General features: G+C 48.3%; 1 protein-coding gene and 1 pseudogene across 1 annotated transcript in view; one reads left to right on the forward strand and one right to left on the reverse strand.

The window, feature by feature from the left end:
• Positions 1–2,311: 2,311 nt before the first annotated feature.
• Positions 2,312–2,907, forward strand: LOC120242001 (annotated as a pseudogene).
• Positions 2,908–10,283: 7,376 nt separating this feature from the next.
• THBS4 (thrombospondin 4) overlaps positions 10,284–21,307 on the reverse strand; it is a 45,756-nt gene continuing 34,732 nt past the window's right edge. The window contains exons 12-22 of the mRNA XM_039247477.1: positions 21,187–21,294; positions 20,783–20,942; positions 19,341–19,459; positions 18,402–18,454; positions 15,725–15,918; positions 14,711–14,889; positions 14,017–14,065; positions 13,723–13,919; positions 12,949–13,121; positions 11,015–11,154; positions 10,284–10,503 (exon numbers count right to left, since the gene is read on the reverse strand). Of these exons, the coding sequence (XP_039103408.1) occupies positions 10,442–10,503; positions 11,015–11,154; positions 12,949–13,121; positions 13,723–13,919; positions 14,017–14,065; positions 14,711–14,889; positions 15,725–15,918; positions 18,402–18,454; positions 19,341–19,459; positions 20,783–20,942; positions 21,187–21,294 (1,434 nt within the window). The 3' untranslated portion in view covers positions 10,284–10,441. The remainder of the gene's footprint in view (positions 10,504–11,014; positions 11,155–12,948; positions 13,122–13,722; positions 13,920–14,016; positions 14,066–14,710; positions 14,890–15,724; positions 15,919–18,401; positions 18,455–19,340; positions 19,460–20,782; positions 20,943–21,186; positions 21,295–21,307) is intronic.

Here is a 21,307-nt window from a genome sequence, read left to right on the forward strand (position 1 = left end):
CTGGAACTGAAGAAGGTGTGGCCCAGAGTGGTCCTGGGACCCTCTCTGCAGAAGGTGCCCTGGCAGAACAGCTGACGCTGAAATGGGTACAAGCCAGGGTATTCCGGGGCATCCTGTGCAGGGAGCATTTGGGCATCATGGCTGGAGCTGAGGTGTACCGGCCACGGGATTCTGGGGCCCTTTGTGTAGGTGGTTTCCTGCCAGAGTGGCTGGAACCAACATCGGTGTACCCACAGGTTGCTCTGCACTGGGGGTGCCCTGGCAAGTTGTCTGGAGCCAAGGTGACGTGGGTCTGGGGGGTTGCAGGCTGCTTTGTGCCTGTGTCTCCTGGGTGAAATGGCTGTTAGCTGTAGAGAGCGTCGACCAGGACTGTCCGGATGTGCACCAATGTGGCGCCGCCTTGGTGGTACGGCTGTGACTGGTGTGGGCTGGGGCCCTGGGGCTCCCTGAGGCAGCAGGACAGCTGTGGTGCCGGGCTCTGCTCCTGTCCGCACTGTCAAGGTGGAGGGGAATGTAAACTGTGGTGCTCACCAGTCCTTCTACCCTTGAGAGTGTTCCTAATTCTCCCACTGTCTTGCAGGATTTTAGGGCTTTTTTTTTTTTTTTTTAAATTTTCTAGTTGCTCTTTTAAGCTTAGGTTTTTTCCCCTGTGTTCTAGGGTAGAGGATTTCCCAGACTCTGGGTACCACCCCTCTGCCGTGCAGTTGGCAGCACTGGGGATGGGAGTTCCCCTTGTTGTTTGTTTCCATGTCTTGCCATTGTCTGTGGGCTCTTTGTATCATTTGTTGTCCAGAAGCTGTGCAGACATACCTCCATCTTTCTCCAGGAGGAACTGTTCTGCAAATGAGGGTAGATCTGTTATGCCTGTAGAGGAGGTGAATTCAGGTCTTTTTACATTGCCATCTTGGACTAGGACTCCAAATTCTTCTGAGTTTTAAAGGTTTGCATAAGTTAACAAAACAAACAAACAAAAAAACCCCCAAGAACAGCGAAAACACTGTGCAGGCCAAACAGGTTTTGGCTGAATTAACTTCCGTCAAGCCACCTGTCCCTGCCTGGGAAGCTGCCCTCTGTTCCCTGGAAAGTAATTCCTCCTGGTGAGACATTTAGGACAAGGCTTTGCTTGGCTTCGCTGAAAACTCTGAGGATGAAGTAAGTGGGGGTTCTTCCAGTGGACACTGTTTTACAGGTAGGGTCAGAGAGCAAGGGAGTCCAGCAAGTTGCTCTAAGTTTCTTGCAGTCCTAAAACAAATGATTCTTTTGCAATTTTCAGTGTTGGAGTGAAAATGGCTCTCACTCAGATAGAGACCTGGACTAAAGCCAACTGGATTCATGTACTTTTTTGTGGCCCTCACGGTGCCCAGCACAGTGCCTGGCGCACAGCAATTGCTCAGTAGGTGTTTGCCTGATGTGAATGATGAATGGATAGATGAATGGCTCTTTGCTTGGCTCACAGAAAAAACCGGCATGTGAAGTTAGGCTGAAGGACAAGGAAGATCTTCTACAGGCAATTCTAGAAAGAGAACAAAACAAACAAAAAAATGAGGCTTCTGTGTCAATCCAGAGCCTAATCTGTAATAATTCAAATTTCATTTGTCTCACGTGTAGTTGGTGGTTTTTGTTTAATTGGATGTTTTGGTTATAAGAGTTCTTAAGCACTGAACTACTAGCAATGTTGATACTAGGAGTAAAATAAGTAATAAATTGGAGTTATTTGATTTTTAATGAACTTCAGGTGTTTTTTAGCTAGAAAAGGGCTGCTTGCTCAGAATAGGCCTGTTTTTGGAGGATTGCCGCCCCCTCGTGGATTCAGTGGAGAAAGACAAGAGTTTGAAGCTTTCAGCTGTTGGGTTAATTGAGGCAACTGGGTTTTCCAGTTGAATAAATACTTTATTGAGGGGCTGAGGGTAGGGTACAGTGAAGAATATTGTACAGTACTGGGGCGCCCGGGTGGCTTAGTCGGTTGAGCGTCCGACTTTCGCTTGGGTCATGATCTCGCGGTTCGTGGGTTCGAGCCCCGCGTCGGGCTCTGTGCTGACTGCCAGCTCAGAGCCTGGAGCCTGTTTCAGAGTCTGTATCTCCCTCTCTCTCTGACCCTCCTCTGCTCACGCTGTGTGTGTGTCTCTCTCTCTGCTAGAAATAAATAAAACATTAAAAAAAAAAGAGAATATTGTACAGTACTCATCCCCAGCAGCTCACAGAAACCACAGGCCTCCAAGGGACTTTTGGGAGGCTAGCTCTCACCCCCTGGTCCTCAGAAGTCTGGTGGAGCGGTCCTCTCTTGGGTGACGTTGAGGACGGAGGGTGTGCCATGACGGCCTCGGGCACACTTCGGACTACAAGGTGGTGGGTCGCTCCCTGCGCACCCCCAAGTGCTGCAATCCGCTCCTGCACCACTTTGGAATCTTTGCCCCTAATCATGTTGTGGCTAAGTCCCACTTCTGGGACTTTGTGTCTCAGCTGAAGATAAAGACGCCTTCAGGGGGAATTGTCTACTGTGGACAGGTGTTTGAGAAGTCCCCCGTGCGGGTGAAGGGCTTGGGCATCTGGCTGCGCTGTGACTCCCACAGCCACACCCACAGCATGTACGCGGAGTACCGGGGCCTGACAACTGAGGATGCCACCACCCGGTGATAGCGTCACATGGGTGCTCCGCACTGCGCTTGGGCCCACTCGATCCAGGTCATGAAGGTGGCGAAGATTGCAGCCAGCATGTGCCCCTGACCAGCAGTCAAGCGGTTCCACGACTCCAAGATCAAGTTCCCGCCGCACCACCACGGCCCGGCTCACAAGCGGCAGCGTTTCATCACCAAGAGGCTCCAACACCTTTTAGATACAGAGACTCCCTGGCCCCAGGTCTGCCCAAATAAACTCCTTGGGGAAAACCGCAACAACAACAACACATAAAAAGAACAAAGAAAAAAGGAAGAAAATGTGAAGATAACACATTAAAAATAAACTAATGGAGAAAACTTTCTTTTCTATTTTTAAAACAATGTTTGTTTATTCTGAGAGAGTGTGTAGGCAAGCAGAGAAGGGGCAGAGAGACAGAGGGAGAGAGAATCCCAAGCAGGCTCCTCTGTACTGTCAGCGCAGAGCCTGAGAGGGTGGTAGGCGATTCCGTCTCAGGAGCCATGACATCATGACCCCAGCTGAAATGAAGAGTCCCACGCTTCGCCGACTGAACCACCCAGGTACCCCTGCCAGAGAATACTTTCAATGAAAAACTTCCCTCCATAAATTTTTCTTAGATATTAGATATCTGCTGCTGTTTTTTTCTATCAGGTGCTACAAAACAAGCAATTAATAAACAGCTATTTAGAGGAACCTCCCCCCACCCCAAATATAGCAAGAGATGTTCACATAGTTGGACACCTCTTTTTTTGCAGAGACACATGTGCCTGACAGTGATTTCCTATTGTGTTTTATGATGCATAAACCCGGTATTGGTTAGCAAGGTAAACTTACTGAGGGGGAGGCTTGTGTGCTAGGCCATAGCTTGGATAAGGGCTTGAAATGAATCCTTTCCCCAGGGTACTTTGAACCAAATATGGGATTTCCAGGAGCTACAAGGTCAAGACCTGGGTTCCCCTACCCACGTGGAGCAACCTCAGGGACTGTTTGTAGAATTTCTAGTTGGAGGATGTGGCCTGATCTAAACATAGGCATCTTTTCATTTTAGAAACAAATCCAACCAGTAGGAACTGAAGAATCCAGGTCCAGGTGGTAGTGGCTAAAGAAACTGATTTGGGGTCCAGCTTTGGTGATGTGAGCTGGGAGGCGAAGTCATGGCTGTTTGTTTGATTTTCATTTTATTTTTTTCCCTTTATGTCATTTAATCACCCATACTTCTCTTAGGTAATATTCTGCTGTATCATCTATCTATCTATCTATCTATCTATCTATCTATCTATCCATCCATCCATCCATCCATCCATCCATCCATCCATCTATTTAAAAAACTTTATTTTTGAGAGAGAGAGAAAGACAGAGCACAAGCAGGGGAGGAGCAAAGAGAGAGGGAGACACAGAATCTGAAGCACACTCCTCCATGCTATCAGCACAGAGCCGAATGCAGGGTTCAAACTCAAAAACCATGAGATCATAACTGGAGCTGAAGTCAGTTGCTTAACCAACTGAGCCACCCAGACGCCCCATGCTGCTGAATCACTTTAAATTGCTCATTGATTTCTTTGGTACTTTCTTAGAGTAATGTTTATTCTAAGAAATAATAGAATAGAATGATGTTTATTCTATTCCATTTCTCCTTAAAAACAACACATGTGCAGGAGTTTTAGAATAGTGAATATGCTTGGTGGGCTCCCCGTTTCTGCATGGGTCCAAGGCTGCCTTGATGACTGGAGGTTGGATGGACAGTGTCACCAGAAACACCTTCTGGAGTTGGGAGTGTGGGGCCTGGAGGTTGCCCCGGCTCTCTGGATGGTCCTCTTCTTTTCCCTGAGCATAGGTCCCTGTGGCCTCTGTTCCTCAACTTTCCTTTGGTCAGTTCCTCTTTGTTAGGGCTGAGCAGAGCCCAGCTCTCTGTTCTCAGTTTGTCGCCCTGCCCTCTCCCTTAGCCAACATGTAATGTCAGTCCATACTAGGGCTCCTTCCTCAACCCCTCCCTCCAGGTTCCCTGGGCTTATGGGGAGGAGGTGGGGGTGCTTCCTCTAGGATGGCTACATTGGTGCTCCTCGCGATCGGCCTACCTGTCACTATAAGCTGGGCCATCTAGAGCCCTCGTCTCTGCTCCAGTCTGCGGTCATGACCAGGTACCCCCTTCAGAGGCTCTTCTCAATTTTTCAAACCATTTAAGAGTGGGGCACACAGGTCCACTCCAGACTGCACCATGTCTCTGCTCCTCCAGGATTGGGGAATCCCTTTCTCTTCTTCCTCTGCCACCACACCCCTCTACCTCTTGAGCAACTCCAATTTCATTCTGTAAGTCTGACTTTTCCAATCAATATTTCTGGTGGCTTTTTATTTTATTTTTTAGGTTTGCCCCAGAAACCCAAAGAGAATCCTATACTACCCCTCAGATCATCAACATCTCGGCTCATTCAGAATGTGGTGGGGTAGCACCATAAGACACTAACCCCATCTCCCTTTCATATTTCCCTGTTCGCCAATTCTCCAATTCAGGCAGAGGGTGGATGCTGAGCTTATTACCTTGGTGGGGATGTGGCACGTGTGAGTCAGAGCCAGCCTACAAGCTGAGCCTGTAGGGGAGCTTAGGGGACGGACATAAGTAAAGGAACTGGAAAGAAAACATTTCTTGACCAAAAGCAAGTGGGGAAAGATAGGCTTTCCTTCTCAGATTGGGGTCAGATTGTCCCATGCTGGAGGGAGGGGGTAGAGGGGCTTCCTATCACCCTGAAAGTGAGGGCCAGAAAAGAAATGGCTCCAGAGTTTCATTCAGATCTGGGGGCCCTCCTGTGACCTTACGGCCTCTGAGAATGGGGGTGTTGGTGAGTGCTGACCATGGTCATGTTAGGAGGAATCTGTGTGGACAGACCTTCCCCAGCCCCTAACACTTCGGTACTGAGAGGGCGTCCTCGAGTGATCCTGAGAGAAGAGTGGAAACCCCACGCAAGTCGGAAGTAGTGTGTCTCTGGAGTCTGGCAGGATGAGCTTTCAAAATAACAAGTTGAAATTGGGAACTAAAGTTGTTTTTCTCACAAACTTGAGTTTAGGGGCTGATTCGTGTCTACTACATGGCTGAGGAGGCAGGTGATATGAGGAAAATACTTGTCATTCTTTTACGATGGGCTCAGGAATAGGGCACGCTTACTTCTGGGGCATCTAGCCAGAAAAGGGAGCTTTGAGTCTGCAGGTATCATTCACCCCTGACCCTCCAGATAAGTAGGTGCATTTATTCATCTTTTTGAGGTTTAACATGGAGGGGTTGGTGGGTGGGAGGGTGAAGAAAGAGGGGTGCTTCTTGCCACATCCCCACTTGAGGCCCCAAGCCCACCATGCAATGTTCTTTGGGCCAGATGACCGTCAAATGAGGGTTTGGTTGCTGAGAGCAGCACCACCACCATCCAGGCCATTGAGATGCTGCAGCAGGTGCCTGGTGATGCCCGTGGAGCCACAGGGAGCAGTACCAAGGTTCTTTTCCCTTCTGTATGGGGACAGTCCCCATTGTAGAAATGCGCTGTGCTGTCAAACAATTGTCACCGCTTATTGGAATTGAGGATGTATTTCCCCAGACTAGCACTGGACTATTGTTTGTGGGTTTTGTTTTTTGCTTAGAAGGGCAGTTCTTGTACACAGAAAGCTACTTAAGACCTTTATGGGTTTTTTTTTTTAAGGTTTATTCACTTATTTTGAAAGAGAGAGAGAGAGAGAAGAGGAAGGACGGAGGGGGAGAGGGAGAATCCCAAGCAGGCTCTGTGCTTTCAGGGCGGAACCCATCATGGAGCTCCCTCTCCCAAACTGAGAGATGATGACCTGAGCCAAAATCAAGAGTCAGATGCTCAATCGAATGAGCCATGCAGGTGCCCCAGGTTGTTAAAATTAGTATTTGATTAATTAAGGATACAAATTCCAAAACCGTAAGTTTGTAAGTTCAACTTATAAAGTTTATTACTGTTCTATATAAATACACAAATGTACTTATAAATGTATTATAAATGTACTTATAAATGTGCTATAGCAAAATTTATCATCACTTTCAGGCTTATTTTTAAATTATTTATTTATTTTGAAAGAGAGAGAGAGGAAGGAAGGGAGGAAGAGAGGGAGACGGAGAGGGAATCGCAAGCAGGGTCTGTGCTGTCAGTACAAACCCCAGTATGGAGCTGGATCCCATGAACAATGAGATCATGACCTGAGCTGAAATCAAGAGTCAGCTGCTTAACTGACCACCACGATGCCCCTAAACTTAATGTGTTAAAAATTCATTTATAAAAGTAATTTTTGTGTCATTTGTTTGGCAAAAACTACCTAGGTACTCAAGTAACTCTTGTAAATATAACAAACTTTTATATATTGTGGATTTAATTTATCTTAACCACCTCACTCTTATTTATATTGTCAACCAAATTCCTTCATACCTTTTAACTTAAAATCAGAGGTCTAAAGTCAAATATGCAACCATATATACATATCAATTATAGAAACTTTTCTATGAATATATTGCTTTCTTGGAGCAGCTGCATAGCTAACAGCAGGGAAACTTAGGGGTGAGGAGGGGACAGGAAGGCTGCCTCCTCTTTCCACCAGCATCAGGGAAGCAGTGAAGGAGAGAAAATGGGAGCCAGAGAATGGTTTTGATAAAGAAACCAGGCTCACTGAAAGTTGGATCAAAATACTATAAAAATTAAGCTCAGATTCACAACCAGATCTGATTAACACACTCTCTTCTTAAAGATTAGTGTATTTCCTGTCCAGCATCTGGTATATACTCTGGTGATGAGAATGAAGTCTCTCGAGAACTAAATCTGTGGTTTTCAGCACAGACTGCTTAGTAAAGTGCCAAAGACTCAGCAGAAGGGCATTAAGATAGCTATAAAGGATAACCTACCTGTATTGTTGGCAAAGTGTGTGGAAGACCAAATGGGCCAGAGAGCTTCTAGAGGCCCTCAGGGCTCAGGAAAGAATAACCTCTCAGTGAGATACCAAAAGTCAGAAAAGGGGCAAGATTGAAAGAGGACAAGATCTAACAAAATGTTCTTCATTTTAGAATTGAGAAAGAATTACAGATGTGGAACCACAAACTGAAAAAATCCCACAAGAGCAGAATGGCCCAGAAATCCTTGGACAGTAGCTCCTGTAACAGAATCCCCCTGGGGGCCTAGGCAGTGTCAGCAGAAGGAAAAATGGGTAGATAGTCCTGAGTTCTGTCCACCCACTGAAGACCTTGATGTAGGAGACCTAACGTCCTGAGTTAGGAGGCAACATACACCTCTAGGCTTTACATGTGTGGAGGGCTATCTTGAAATTCTCCATATCTCTTATTGGTCATGCATCTGCCATTGAATTTTCTGACTATTGAAATCATGATAAAACTGTGGTGATAGTGGTTATCCTTTATTTATGATTTAAGATACCTCCAGGAGTCTTGGAATAGCAGGATATATTACCACCCAGCAATATTCTTTGAAACAGAAATCTTTGGGGATTTATAAAATGTGGCTTGGATCTTTGTCTTACAAATGGAATGGTATGTATAAATTAGGCACTGCAAACTAATATTGAAGAAGAAAACCAAAACGGGAGGCATCACAATCCTAGACTTTAGCCTCTACTACAAACCTGTAATCATCAAGATGTATGGTATTGGCATAAAAACAGACACATAGACCAATGGAATAGAGAACTCAGAATTCGACTCACAAATGTATGGCCAACTAATCTTTGACAAAGTGGGAAAGAGTATCCAATGGAAAAAAGACAGCCTCTTCAACAGATGGTGCTGGGAGAACTGGACAGCAATGTGCAAAAGAATGAAACTAGATCACTTTCTCACACCATACACAAGAATAAACTCAAAATATATAAAGGACCTGAATGTGAGACAGGAAACCATCAAAACCCTAGAGAAGGAAGCAGGAAACAACCTCCTTGACCTCCACCGCAGCAACTTCTTACTTGACACATCCCCAAAGGCAAGGGATCAAGAGCAAAAATGAACTATTGGGACCTCATCAAGATAAAAAGCTTCTGCATGGCAAAGGAAACAATCCATAAAATAGGCAACTGACAGAATGGGAAAAAAGAGCTGCAAATGACATATCACATAAAAGGCTAGTATCCAAACTCTATAAGGAACTCACCAAACTCCACACCCAAAAACCAATAATCCAGTGAAGAAATGGGCAGAAGACACGAACAGACACTTCTCCAAAGAGGACATCCAGATGGCCAACAGACACATGAAACGATGCTCAGCATTCTTCAACATCAAGGAAATACAAATCAAAACCACACTGAGATACCATTTCACGCCAGTCAGAGTGGCTAAAATGAGCACATCAGAGAACCCTAGATGCTGGCGAGGATGTGGAGAAACGGGCACCCTCCTCCACTGTTGGTGGGAATGCAAACTGGTGCAGCCCCTCTGGAAAACAGTGTGGAGGTTCCTCAAAAAATTAATAGAACTCCCCTAGGACCCAGCAATAGCACTGCTAGGAACTTACCCAAGGGATACAAGAGTGCTGATGCATAGGGGCACATGTACCCCAGTATTCATAGCAGCACTCTCAACAATAGCCAAAACATGGAAAGAGCCTAAGTGTCCATCAGTGGACAAATGAATCAAGAAGATGCGGTTTATCTATACCATGGAATACTCCATGGCAATGAGAAACAGTGAAATCTGGCCATGTGTAGTAACGTGGATGGACCTTGAGGGTGTTATGTTGAGCGTAATAAGTCAGGCAGAGAAGGACAGATATCATATGTTTGCACGTATAGGTGTAGGAGGAACTTAACGGAGGACCATGGGGAAGAAGAAGGGGAAAAATAGTTGGGGAGAGGGAGGGAGGCAAGCCATGAGAGACTCTTGAATGCTGAGAACAAACAGAGCTGATGGAGGTGGGGGAGAGGGGAATGGGGATGATGGGCACGGGGGAGGGCACTTGTTGGGATGAGCACTGGGTGTCCTACGGAAACCAACTTGACAATAAACTATGAAAGAAAAATGTGACTTGGAGCCCTTAGAAAAGTTAAAAAAAAAAAAAAAGACACTGAAATTAGGTTACTTTTAATATCCTAGAACATATGTTGTGAGGGGTTATTGACTTTGTTAATTAAGAGGCATTCAGCCAGCAAGTCGGCAAACATATACTGGAAATCTATTATATTTTAGGTACTATGTTGGGCACTGGGAATACTGGGCACTAGTAAGACACGGCCCTTGGTCTCAATAAGCTTACATTCCACTAGGGGGAGCCAAATGTATAAATAAGCGCAGTTACTGTGCTGAATGTGTTGGTGTGGAAAGGTGTGTGTAGAGGGGGGAAGGGTGTCAGAAAGAATTGGTCAGATTTGCTCCAGGACTGACTGGTCAGGAAAAATATTCTTGGGGAAGGTTCCCCAGAGCATGTGTTTTGGAGACTGCTGAGGTATGTACTGCCCTGTTAGGCTTTTATGTGAAGATAACCAGAGTAACCGGAGATAAGACCCTCGGCCCTAGCCTTCTGATGGATCCACTGGTTCAATGTCACTGATTCACCCAGCGTAAGCAAAAGCTCCCCCTACAAGCTCAAGACGTATACCTCAGAGAACCACATACACACCCTGAGCCACATGTAAGTAAATGTCTGAGTAACCCAGGCTTTAAAATTATCTCTTCTTTATTGCCACATTCATATAAAAAGTTTGATATATTTGGATTGGTAAAAGAAAGGCACAGTGTATATTAAACAAGTTGTAGGAAGTTAAAAAATATATGGCTTTCGTGCGTGGAACAACAGTTACGTATTGCTGCTTTGGTTTAATTATCCAGGCGATCGAAATTCTGGGTTTGAAACTCTTGGAAGTCCTCCGGGATGGTGTCTGCAAACCAGAACAGGCATAGGGAGGTTAGTAAAGCTCCTTCCACCTGGAATCCTGGTCCATCTTGTGCTGTGCAAGTATCCTGCAGGGGGCACTGTCAGCCTGAGCAACAGGCCCCTGAAGGCTCCACAGCCATTTTTGACTGGAGGCTGCTTTGCAAATTGTTGGCTTAAAGCCCGGGAGTGCTCATTCACAGGCCTAGAGGAAATTAGCAGGCAGAATGGATTTTGAGTGTGATTATGTTTGAGCCATAAGAAAACAAAGGCTGCCGTAAATTAAATCGGACTGAATTTCTCACTGAACCCCCAAATCCTAAGCCAGGCTGTCCTCATCTAGCAAACAGGGAAAAGGAGAGCTACCATTTACTTTGGTTACACAGAGACTGTTACATTTTAATGACTATGCAGCATGAGCTTTGGGCTTCTGAGAGGAAACCGTGCTATAAAAATGAGGTGGCATTATTTGATTAATTCTAGTAATAATATTTTATAGTAACAAGAGTGTACGTCACCATTGCAGCGATATTTGAGGTTGGACCAAATGATGTTTTCTTGGGAGAAGCAGAACACGCCAAGCCGGCCTCCACGCATAGTAGTATCTATGGTGACCCCGGAGTCAGCCACCAACTCTGAGCCTTCATAAAACCGCACTCTGCAGACAACACAGCCCAACCCGGTCTATGTCATGAAACTCAAACTCACGTCAAGGTGAAGCACCCGCTGTGGGACCCAGGCCCCCCACTTCTTAAATACCCACATCTTTGCTGTTTCATACTCCACTTCTCACAGACCTGGGTTGTGCTGTAGCTGTGGCCCCTTCCCTACTAGATTGGAAGCTCTATGAGGTCAAGGACTGTATGTCCCTGTCCTCCCATATTCTCTCTCTCCAAAGGCCTAACACCATGTTGGGCAGAGTCCTATTCTATGGGTTCTTGCTGATGAGTTAAAGAGAAACCACAATGTGAACCATGACCAAGAGCCTTTGTGACCTCAGTGTCCTGTGAGTTACCTTGTCCAGACAACATGCTTAAAAATCACTCCTTTTCCTGAGGTCTGATAGTGATCTCATCGCGAGCAACAGCACTCCCTCAACAAGGGCTTTAGAAATTGGTGGCTGTTTGTCTGGCATTTTATGACAGAAGTCAGGGATGCTGACTGGCTTACAAAGCCCTGGAGAGAACAATCAAAACTTGTCCTGCATCCTCTATACCTTTGGAGTGTTCCTTCAGACACCTGGGTAGGTGAAAACCTTGTTGATAATGATCTGGGCGGGGCTAGTCCCTAACTTCCGTTTACTTGAGAACATCAAGTATTTTTTGCACAGTTTTAATACATACTGAATTTTGGGGAGTAAACTGAGAGACTGTTGACTCCTTTGTTTTGCTTAAAAAGGAGCCGTGTGCCTTTTAGAAGTTAACTCACCAGCAGAACAACATGCATTAGAATATCACTGCTTCTGTTTCGTGCTGTGGTGTACCAGTGTTCAAGCATTTATATGATTTTGTCATAAATTATTCTTGTTTTTCTATTGTAGTGTTATGGAATCAGATGGCTTTCCAAATTATGTGCAAGCAGATTGTATATTCTATGACTGCATTTTGGGATAGAAAAGAAGGCTTTAGGTTTCACAGGGCTCAGAACATGATCATCTTACTGTGTGACCAACAGTACATTTGACTTAATGTCTCATAGAAGAACGAAACATGGTGGCTAATTCACGATTTTCTTTTTTCCACTAGGCTACTGTCCTGTCCTGGTCCGGAGACTGCATCTGGTCTACCCAAGCTGGCGTCAGTGCTGAGCTGCACGTTTGAGGAATGAGCAAGTAAGTACATCGTCTAAATTTCAAAGATGTAGCCTAAGCCATCCTTGTTTCTGAGAAGAGATTTTAGTGCTTGGTTTTTAAATAGTTCTATAGGGAAATGAGGCAGATGGCACTGGCTCACAAGAAGATCACTTCCTGCCACATGTGGTACAGGCCTGGCAGCAGGGAGACCAAGATAAAATGAGATACAGGTGCTGCCTGCAGGGAGTTTATAGTCCAGAGGGGAAGAGACCACCAGGGACCCACTGAAGTGCAGCATGAAATATTCATGAATAAGGCACCGTACAGAGCCCATGTGGAAGGGAGGCATACTCAGGCCTCACCTCGCACTGGTCACCATGGCAGAAAGAGGGTCACCACTCAAGCACTTCCATCCCCCAATGCTGAGACCTCCCGTGCAGAAAGTCCCTCCACCCACAGTTTGGCCGTAATCTCCAGCTGGTGAGTTTGAGCTTCAGTGTCTTCCACCCATTTCTTTCCTGGAAGCCATGGCCTGAGTCTCGGAAGTGTGCCCCTGGCAGGCCATCCTGGGTCAGGACTGCTCAGGGCAGCTGACAGCTGGGTAATGCACAGTGAGGATGTGCTTTGCTTCAAGTGCAAGGTGAGATGTCTTCCACGTACCTGATGTAGCCCACCTGGGGCCTGTGCTGCAGGAACCAGCGGTAGGACACCTTGTCCTTCCAGCCCACGTTCCTGGAGTCCTTCCACAGCAGCCGGACCTGGTCACTGGTGTCCCCGGTGTGCCACAGGGAGTTACGGAGATGCTCCCCTGGGCCTGTCTTAGACTTAACAGCCTGGAAAGGACAGTAGCAGGGTAGGACAGACTGCACAGACCGCCCTTCCTGGGTCCCTGAGGTGGTGACTTCATGGTTATAGTCTGGCCGTCTTGAATTTGGACAAAAGCATAAACACTTTAATGCCCTTTCCCTTGAGGTGACCCTTAACCCTTCAGTAACCAGCAATGGCCGATACCCAACTAATCCATTCCACATTTCCACTGTTCCCTACATGTGTTTGATGAGAGCTCAGAAGTCTCCCTTTCCTCCCAGCACGAGTGACGGAGGCAGCCACTCAGCCCTCCTGTACAGAGCTGGCTCCGTCAAGGTAACAGAGGAGCCAGGATCTGGCATGTTGTGCCTGGTGATGTACCCCCAGACCTCCCCCAACTCTTGAGCCCTACTCAGGCTGACACTCTCACCATCAGTCACCCAGAGGTTAGGATGTAGCTTGTACCCAAGAATGAAGGCCAAGCCCTGGGTGTGCTCTAGTGTTCCCTGACCTGAACCCTAGCACAGGCACCTCAATCTCATAGACGAACTAAATGCCACACGAGACAACAGAGGATTTAAAAAAGAGGGCTCAGAAGAGAAATGAATGACTCAGAACTGGTGATACCTTAAGCTGGATGCCAGGTTCTGCGACAGCACGGAATGGCGTGGCCTGCCAATATGTCTGCTCTGTCTGCTTCCACATGACCACGTAGAAGCTGGAGCTGTCTTGGTAACCAAAGATGAAGCCAGCGTAGTCATCGTCTGTCTGGGTGTTTACGTGGAAGGTCCCTTCAAAGTCAACTCCGTTAAATGCCGTGTACCCTGTAGGGGTCAGGAGATGACCAGAGAGGCCGACCAGCCACATGAGTAGTTGCAAAGGATGGATTCTATCCACCTGCTCCTGACACCCTGGACCTACCCACTGCCAGGCCGGGATCGCTGTTCATGGTCTGCACAATCTCCATGCCCTGTAGAGAGAGTTGAAGGAGTTAAGGGCCATCGGGGAGGGTGGAGAAAGCTCAAGGAAGCCCGGAGCCCCTGGAAGCACTGGTGAGTGATCAGCAAGAGCTGACCTCCACACAAAGATTTCATCACCTGAGGAACTGTTGTACCCTGTTATGTCCTCAAAGAAAGCACATATTTGTGTGTGTGGGGAAGCTAAATAGAGATTATTTTGCTAAAACTGTAATTAAGGGTTTATTGAATCAGCTTAATTGAGAGAACACAGGCTTCTAATGAATGTGACTTCCTGGGTAACACTGAAAAATCTAAGCCTCTCTGTGCCTGCCTCCTGTACCTACACAGCAAGGAAAACATGTGGGAAGCAGTCTGCTGGAGAGATCAGGAGCATGGCTCTGGGGTCAGACTGCCGGGGTCCCCATTCCAGCATTCTTGGCCATCACCTGCATTGCTACCAGGAGCAATCATCTAAGATTGATGGGACTTGATCTCATGTGTAACACAGGGATAATGAAAGTGCTCTGTCATAGGGTGACTATGAAGAGTAAAATGCAGTACGGGACAGTGTCCCCTCTCTCACTGTTACCCACTTCTCCCAGAACGACCTGTGTTGAGAGGCAGAGTGGAGATGCTGTCAACCACGTCATGCTTACCTGGTTGAGGACCACCCAATTGGGATCAATCTGGGCATCCCCTTCAGGGTCCAGGACGACTGTCTGGTAGGCCCTGAAGTCGGTCAAGGTGACCTCTGCATTCTCCGGGCAGACGTCGATCCTATCGATGACCTGGTCCTGGTCAAAGTCAGTCTCACAGATGTCTCCCACGCCATCACCTGAATGGGGTCGGGGAGGAGGAGAAGGGCTGGCTACTGCCCCCATACAGCACTGCTCTTTGACAGAGGCAGTGCTGGGCAAAGAGCCAGAGGGAGCCCACACCCTACCTCCAGGGCTAGGATTCTCCCCCCAGGTGGCCAGAGGAGCCCAGCAGCAGCCATGTCTGAGATGGCCTCGAGCCCCATCCTGGAGGCATCATGGAGGGTTGCTAAACCCTACTGTACGTGACCAAAACATTTTCTGGGGATAGCGTGGAAGGCAACTGTTGAAAATTTATCTTCTGAGAAATGCTGGGTGACAAACCTGAGGTTCACCAACCGGTGGATCTTAAGGAGGACATTACATAAGCTAACATCTATAGTACTTTCTCTAGAACAAATGACAAAGAGGGAAATGACTGTCACCAGAGAGTCTCTAAGACCAGCTGGTGATCCTTGGGCCGAATCTGGCTCCTGGTACGTTTTGTTCAGCTGACCTGGTATTAAAATGTTTGAACCGAACACTGCCGCGCTGTGGATGGGCACCCCCTCACCCACTCGCCAGGTCCTCACTACTTTGTCTCATTTCTGGCTTTGTGCACACTCTTCCTTATCGACCTGGCCTCTGCAGCCATCAGGGCGTGTGACTCCTGGGCAAGGAGTCCCTGGTCCATGTGACCTCACCCCTGGGCTGCTCCGAAGCTGCAAGACAGCTCTTCTCTGATGGGGTACACCAGGGGTCTGCTAAGGACCCAGGCTGTGGCTACTCAGCGAGGCCCTGGGAGAGGCGTGCCACCATGTGCCTGGCAGAAGGGAGCCTGAGGGTCCCGTGCAGCCTGAGGCTGAGCCCGCCTACTGTTGCTATCCTCCTGGGCTGGGTTGGGGACCAGTCGGCAGTTGTCCGGTCCGGGGGGCACTAGGTCTGGGATGCCATCATTGTCATCGTCGTCATCACACTCATCACCAATGCCATCCTTATCAGTGTCCAGCTGGGCACTGTTAATGACAGTGGGGCAGTTGTCTGTGCTGTCCTGGTGTCCATCTCCATCACTGCGGGAGGAAGAAGAGGTGGTTTGCAGCACAGCTGAGTGGAGAGCAGGGAGGAAGAAAGAGTTGGGGTGTGGGGGCTTGGGCTTTTGTCAACCCACATGTCCTTAGGGCTGCCCTGTGAGCCTCCAAGGCCATTTTCCCACTTCCTCGTCTTGTTGAAACAAGTACATCATATCTACTCAAGAAGATAAAGGGTGATTTGTGATTTTGTGACCATAAGTTCCTATCAGTCCCTGGGGACTATGATGACCTAGCTCCCCACTCCCCACCGAGACTGTGCAAAGGGAACAAGGTAAGGGGCAGTGGAGCCAGGCTGCTCAGTGAATCTTGGCTCAGCTGGTTACTAGTATGCAGCCCCAGACAAGAGACTTCACCCCTTGGTGGCTCACAGATGTGTCCACATCTGTAAAATGGGAGTGACAGAGCCTACCTCCTAGGGTTGTTATGAATATTAAATGCTTCTGTGATTAGAATGTGGCATATTACATTTTAAGCTATGATAAAGCACTTCCATGTGCTGGCTCCTAGGAAGCCCTCCAATGTTTTCTCTTCCTCTTCACAATCCCTGGCCAGTGGGCCCAAGAAGGAGCAGATGTGAATGCCTCAGGAAGAAAGGCACAGAGAAGAGGGCGGCCCCTTCCCAAGAGCCAAGCATGGAGGCTGGGCTCAGACCTTCATTCCCTGCCCACCTGACATTTCTTTCCTTCAGACCTTACAGCCACCAAAGGAGGAGACTGCCCTGTCCCCAGAGGTTTTCCTGCACTGATGGAGGCCTCCCATGGCTACTCAGAATCAGAGCCCCCGTTTCTTTCACCCCATTCCACCCACGGCCTATCCCAGGCAGGGACAGGACAGGGGAGGGAAGCCAGAGCCGAGCTCATGCCCTTCAAGCCATGTGTCCCAGATGCGTCCCAGAGAAAATGAGGCCAACCTGGGCAAGTAGAAGATGACATGGCTCCAACAGTCGAATTCCTGTGCCTGTAGCACGGCTGATTTTTAAATCATAAGACTGAGCTATTTCCATCAGCAGCCATTCTATACAGCCTTGCACATTTTTATGCAAAAACAAGCAGTTCCTGTCCTCCTCCCCAAGGTTCAAGTTTATGGGAATTAAAATGTAGCAGAATGAGTCATTTATTTTAGGCAAATATCTAGAGGCTGACAGGATAGGATATTTTAGAGATTCCTTAGATGGCGGTCGGTGCAAGAGGACCTGCACCAGGGAACATTCTCGATGTCCATCACTTAGGGAAGGCCCCACTCCGAAATGGAGACTGCCTAGGTCAGGTTCTGTGGCTGATGCTTCTCCTTGTGCGGTGGTAACAGTAACACAGCCAGCGTTTGGTGCAGGTCTCCTGCGAACCAGCGCCCTGCCAGGAGCTTCATTCACCTCCTTTATCTTTTATTTTTACAGGACCTGCGAGGTGCATTTAATTCTCTCTACTTTGCAGATGAAGAAACTGAGACTGCACTGAGAACCAGGATTAAGTTCATCTGGCTGACACATACTGTGCAGCAAGGACACAACACAAAGACAAAAATGGGACTTTATGGCAGCTGTCCTTGTACAAAGTTGGGCTCGCACACCCGTGTGGGTAGGGCCACCTCAGAGAGGAGGTTCAGAAGGGAAGCCCTGCTTGTTCCTGCTGTGCCTTTAAGGGACATTTCCCTCTCTCATCCCTGTCCTGCTGCCCTACAAGCATCCCTGATGGAGATGAAAGGGGAGAGAGCCTTGGACCACAGGCACCTCCAGGGCAGAGATGCACTTGGCTGTGTTCTTGCTGATGTTTCTATAGCATCTGATCCAGCCCTGTGTCTTAATATAGGACTACATCGTGTGGGGCTAGCCAGGTTGACAAAACTCATTTGCACAGAACAATACCACCAAAGAAAGGACACAAGATGAAAAAAATCCAAGGACAATGAAATAACCGTGATCCCTCAGCAAACTGACAGATCTCTATTTTGGGATGATGGTGAAGCTTCCCTGAGCTGAAAGACTCTCATAATAAAGGAGCTCATACCCACTGAGTGCTAGGTATGTAAGGGAAGCTGTAATGTGCACTCTTTGTAAATTAACTCAGTCTTCACAACAGACCTGGGAGTTACGTGCCATTGTCGTCCCCATTTTCCAGATGAAAAAAATGAGGCACAGATTTGATAACTTACCTGAGGTTAGCTAGTTTGTGTGTCACTCAGAGCCTATGTCTGAAGCATGATGCTCTACTGCCTCTCCTGTGTTAGAGTCTCACTTGCTGGCAGTGCCTTGTGGTACCTCCTGACACTGTCACCTGGCTATCGAGAACTTTCAAGGAAGGGTGGTGACCCTGGCCAGAAACAGGGCTACTGTCCCACCAGGAGCTCAATCTCTCTCAATTTATTCAGAGAGATCCGGAAGCAAGGTAGCAGCAGAAGGTTCCAGAATCTAAAATTCTCTCTCAATGTTTCATCGGGCCCTAATGCAGCTGGGAAATGTACCATACCTGTCCTGATTGGTGTCACAGGAGTCCCCAACCAGATCGTTATCCACATCAGACTGTGAAGAGAACAGAGCATGTAATTACTCATCCCTGAGTAATTGGGCCTTCATGCATGGGACGTTCCAGAGAAGGCAGACCTGGCCCCTCACCACAGCATCTCAGGAGCGGTTTCTCTGGAATTCGGTTGGGGCGGAACTGCAAAAGCACAGCACCATATTGGTGTGGGCATGATGCTGAATTGTCAAAAAAGCCTTCCAAAATATCAAGCCACATGGCTGGGCTGCCTACACACCAGATGAGCTGATGGGAAAGGGCGCCGGGGCAGGAGGGGGGCAGGTGGAGACGTGGAACTCTGGCGTGGGTCTGAGGGCAGCCAGCCAAAGGCATGGGGACGAGGCAGACTGATTGGGCATTGCTTCTGCATGTTGGAATTGAGCCAGAATGGGAGTGAGTCACAGAGGGCAACGGTGATGCCCCTCTCTCGGGGCTGTAAAAACACATGACGCATCATATCCAATTATCCAGACAGGAAGTGGGAAGGGAAACAACACGGTGCTGACTGAACGTCATCTGAAATGTCCATACATAGGCTGTGGAGGGGCTTGCAGACTAAAAGGACACAAGGCTCCCAATGGTTAGCTTCGATGCTACATTTTCCTTCCAGCAAGAAGACTTGTTTTGGGCATCTTTAAACTCCTGCTACTAGTCTCACAGGCACTCTATAGCCCGTGAGAGCAGCCCAGAGGGCCTCAGGTCTCCTGTAGCGTTCTTCCCACCACCTCCAGGACTCAGGTGTGCAATTCTACCACGTCTGCCCTGGTAGGGATGTGCAAGAGCAAGAAGCTGAGTCAGTGAGCTCTGCTGTCTTCTAGGCCCTGGTCTTAAAGCGTCTTCACCTAGGGGAGCTCAGCCTAGGGTATGAATCCCCTGAACGCTACTCACCTGGTTAGGGTTGCTGACATCGGGACAACTGTCACAGGCATCCCCCACGCCATCGCCATCCCTGTCCCGTTGGTCACGATTGGAAACTTTTGGGCAGTTGTCCAGAATGTTTTTTATTCCTACAAGAAAGGAACAGTTCTCTGAGGTCAACACACAGGCCTAGAGGACAGGCTGGGTGCTAAGAGTTCAAGCCTCTACCCAGACATGTAGTGAGTAGATGTCTTGGGCCCTCCTCCCAGAGCCACTAGCTTTTTCAGCAATTATCTGGAGGTGCCATCAAAGGATGGATGCTGGGAGACTTAAAAATAAACAGTGATCTGAGGCATTTCTCCATGGAGTTAGAAGGTGCCAAAGATGTCAAGGGCTATCACTGTAACCAGAGGAGGAGGTCAGGAGGTTGAGGTGGACGGACCCTGGAGAGGGAGGACCTTGTGGCAGTGTCAACAAAGACTGGGACCTGAGGGCCAGGCCTGCCAGGCCCCCATCTTCCCAGCTGTTGTCTGATTATGTCCCATGCCGGCAGCTTGAAATCAGTCATGGTGGGAGTGTATATATAGCATGGAAACTGGCAAATGCCAGATCATCAGTCGGGCTTGCAGAAGATGAGGTCATGTTTTAGGGAGGTCCATACCTCCTATTCTAGAGTGGGGTGTGTGCGTGTGTGTGTGTGTGCACGTGTGTGTGTGTTGGGTGGCTGTGTGGGTGGAGGCCCAGGAGCATATTTCTTAAAAGATTTTCCTTCAAAGCCCTTGTGATGTGAAATGTTTTTCAAAAACTATCAGATCCATCCTATACTTTGATGGTTGTCATCTATATGCTGTGGAGGCTACACAGAAACAAATGTTCTGCCTCACATCCTGAGAGGCTCCAGAGCTCAAACTGTGCGCCTGGGGGTGCCATTCACACAGCCCACACTAGAAGGCCTCTTCACTGGAGCCTGGAGCTGGGCAAGGCAGCCTTCCTGCCTCCACGCTCTTCCCAAAATAGGCAGGGGATGGACACGTTTCCGGGAGATGCCCTACTCTCTGCAGGAGGGGCTGGATCCGAGGCTGTAGCCTGTGACCCTGCTCAAGGCCCCCTCATTCAATTCTCTGCTCCCAGGAATCTCACAGGTGGGAAGGGGGCCGGGTGGGAGGAAAGATACACTCTTTCTAGGAAGACACAGGCCCTATGAAGACAGAGCCCTGGCAAGACAGTGGTTGAAGTAATCCCCACACAGTTTCTGGCAATGATGCAGAGTTCCAGCAACCCCCAGGGTTCTGAAATAGAGAAGCAGCCTATGGCATCTCCTGGCATAGAAACAGGTGGGCCAGACATCGGCTGCAGGAAACCACTCCATGGGGGAGGCCTTGTGAGTTAACAATCCTATTTCTGCTCCTAACAGAGAACAAGGGCAAAGGACACATGAGTCCCACATAAAAGACAAAGCAAGACAAGCCCACCATCTCCATCCATGTCGTCATCACAGGCGTCGCCTTTTCCATCTCCATCAGTGTCTTTCTGGTCATTATTCAGGACGTTCCGGCAGTTGTCACAGGCATCCCCAAAGATATCTTTGTCACTGTTCCTTTGGTCCACGTTGTGAGTCAGGACACAGTTATCCTAAAGGATCGGAAGTCCATTTACTAAGAGTTTACTGAATCCCTCCAAGGTCCCCAGTCCTGCCAGCGAGCCTCCATCCCCGTTGTCATGCACTGGCAGAGCGCAGGAGAGAGCTGCGGTGCCACGGGATCTCAGGCACGGCAACTACCATGGGGGACGACTAATATAAACAGGTGACCTCACAGGCTTTCTTCTGCTTCCCTGATGTGTGGCAATTCACTCGCCCTCCCGGCAGAGCGAGTACCTGCTCATTCAGGATCCCGTCTCCATCTGCGTCGTCGTCACAAGCGTCTCCAATGCCATCTCTGTCTGCATCTTCTTGGCCAGAATTTGGCACATACTTGCAGTTATCCTGAGAAGAGAGA

The sequence above is a fragment of the Hyaena hyaena genome, unplaced genomic scaffold (assembly GCF_003009895.1).
Source record: "Hyaena hyaena isolate Hyena2069 unplaced genomic scaffold, ASM300989v1 scaffold_299, whole genome shotgun sequence".
Classification (NCBI taxonomy): Eukaryota; Metazoa; Chordata; class Mammalia; order Carnivora; family Hyaenidae; genus Hyaena; species Hyaena hyaena.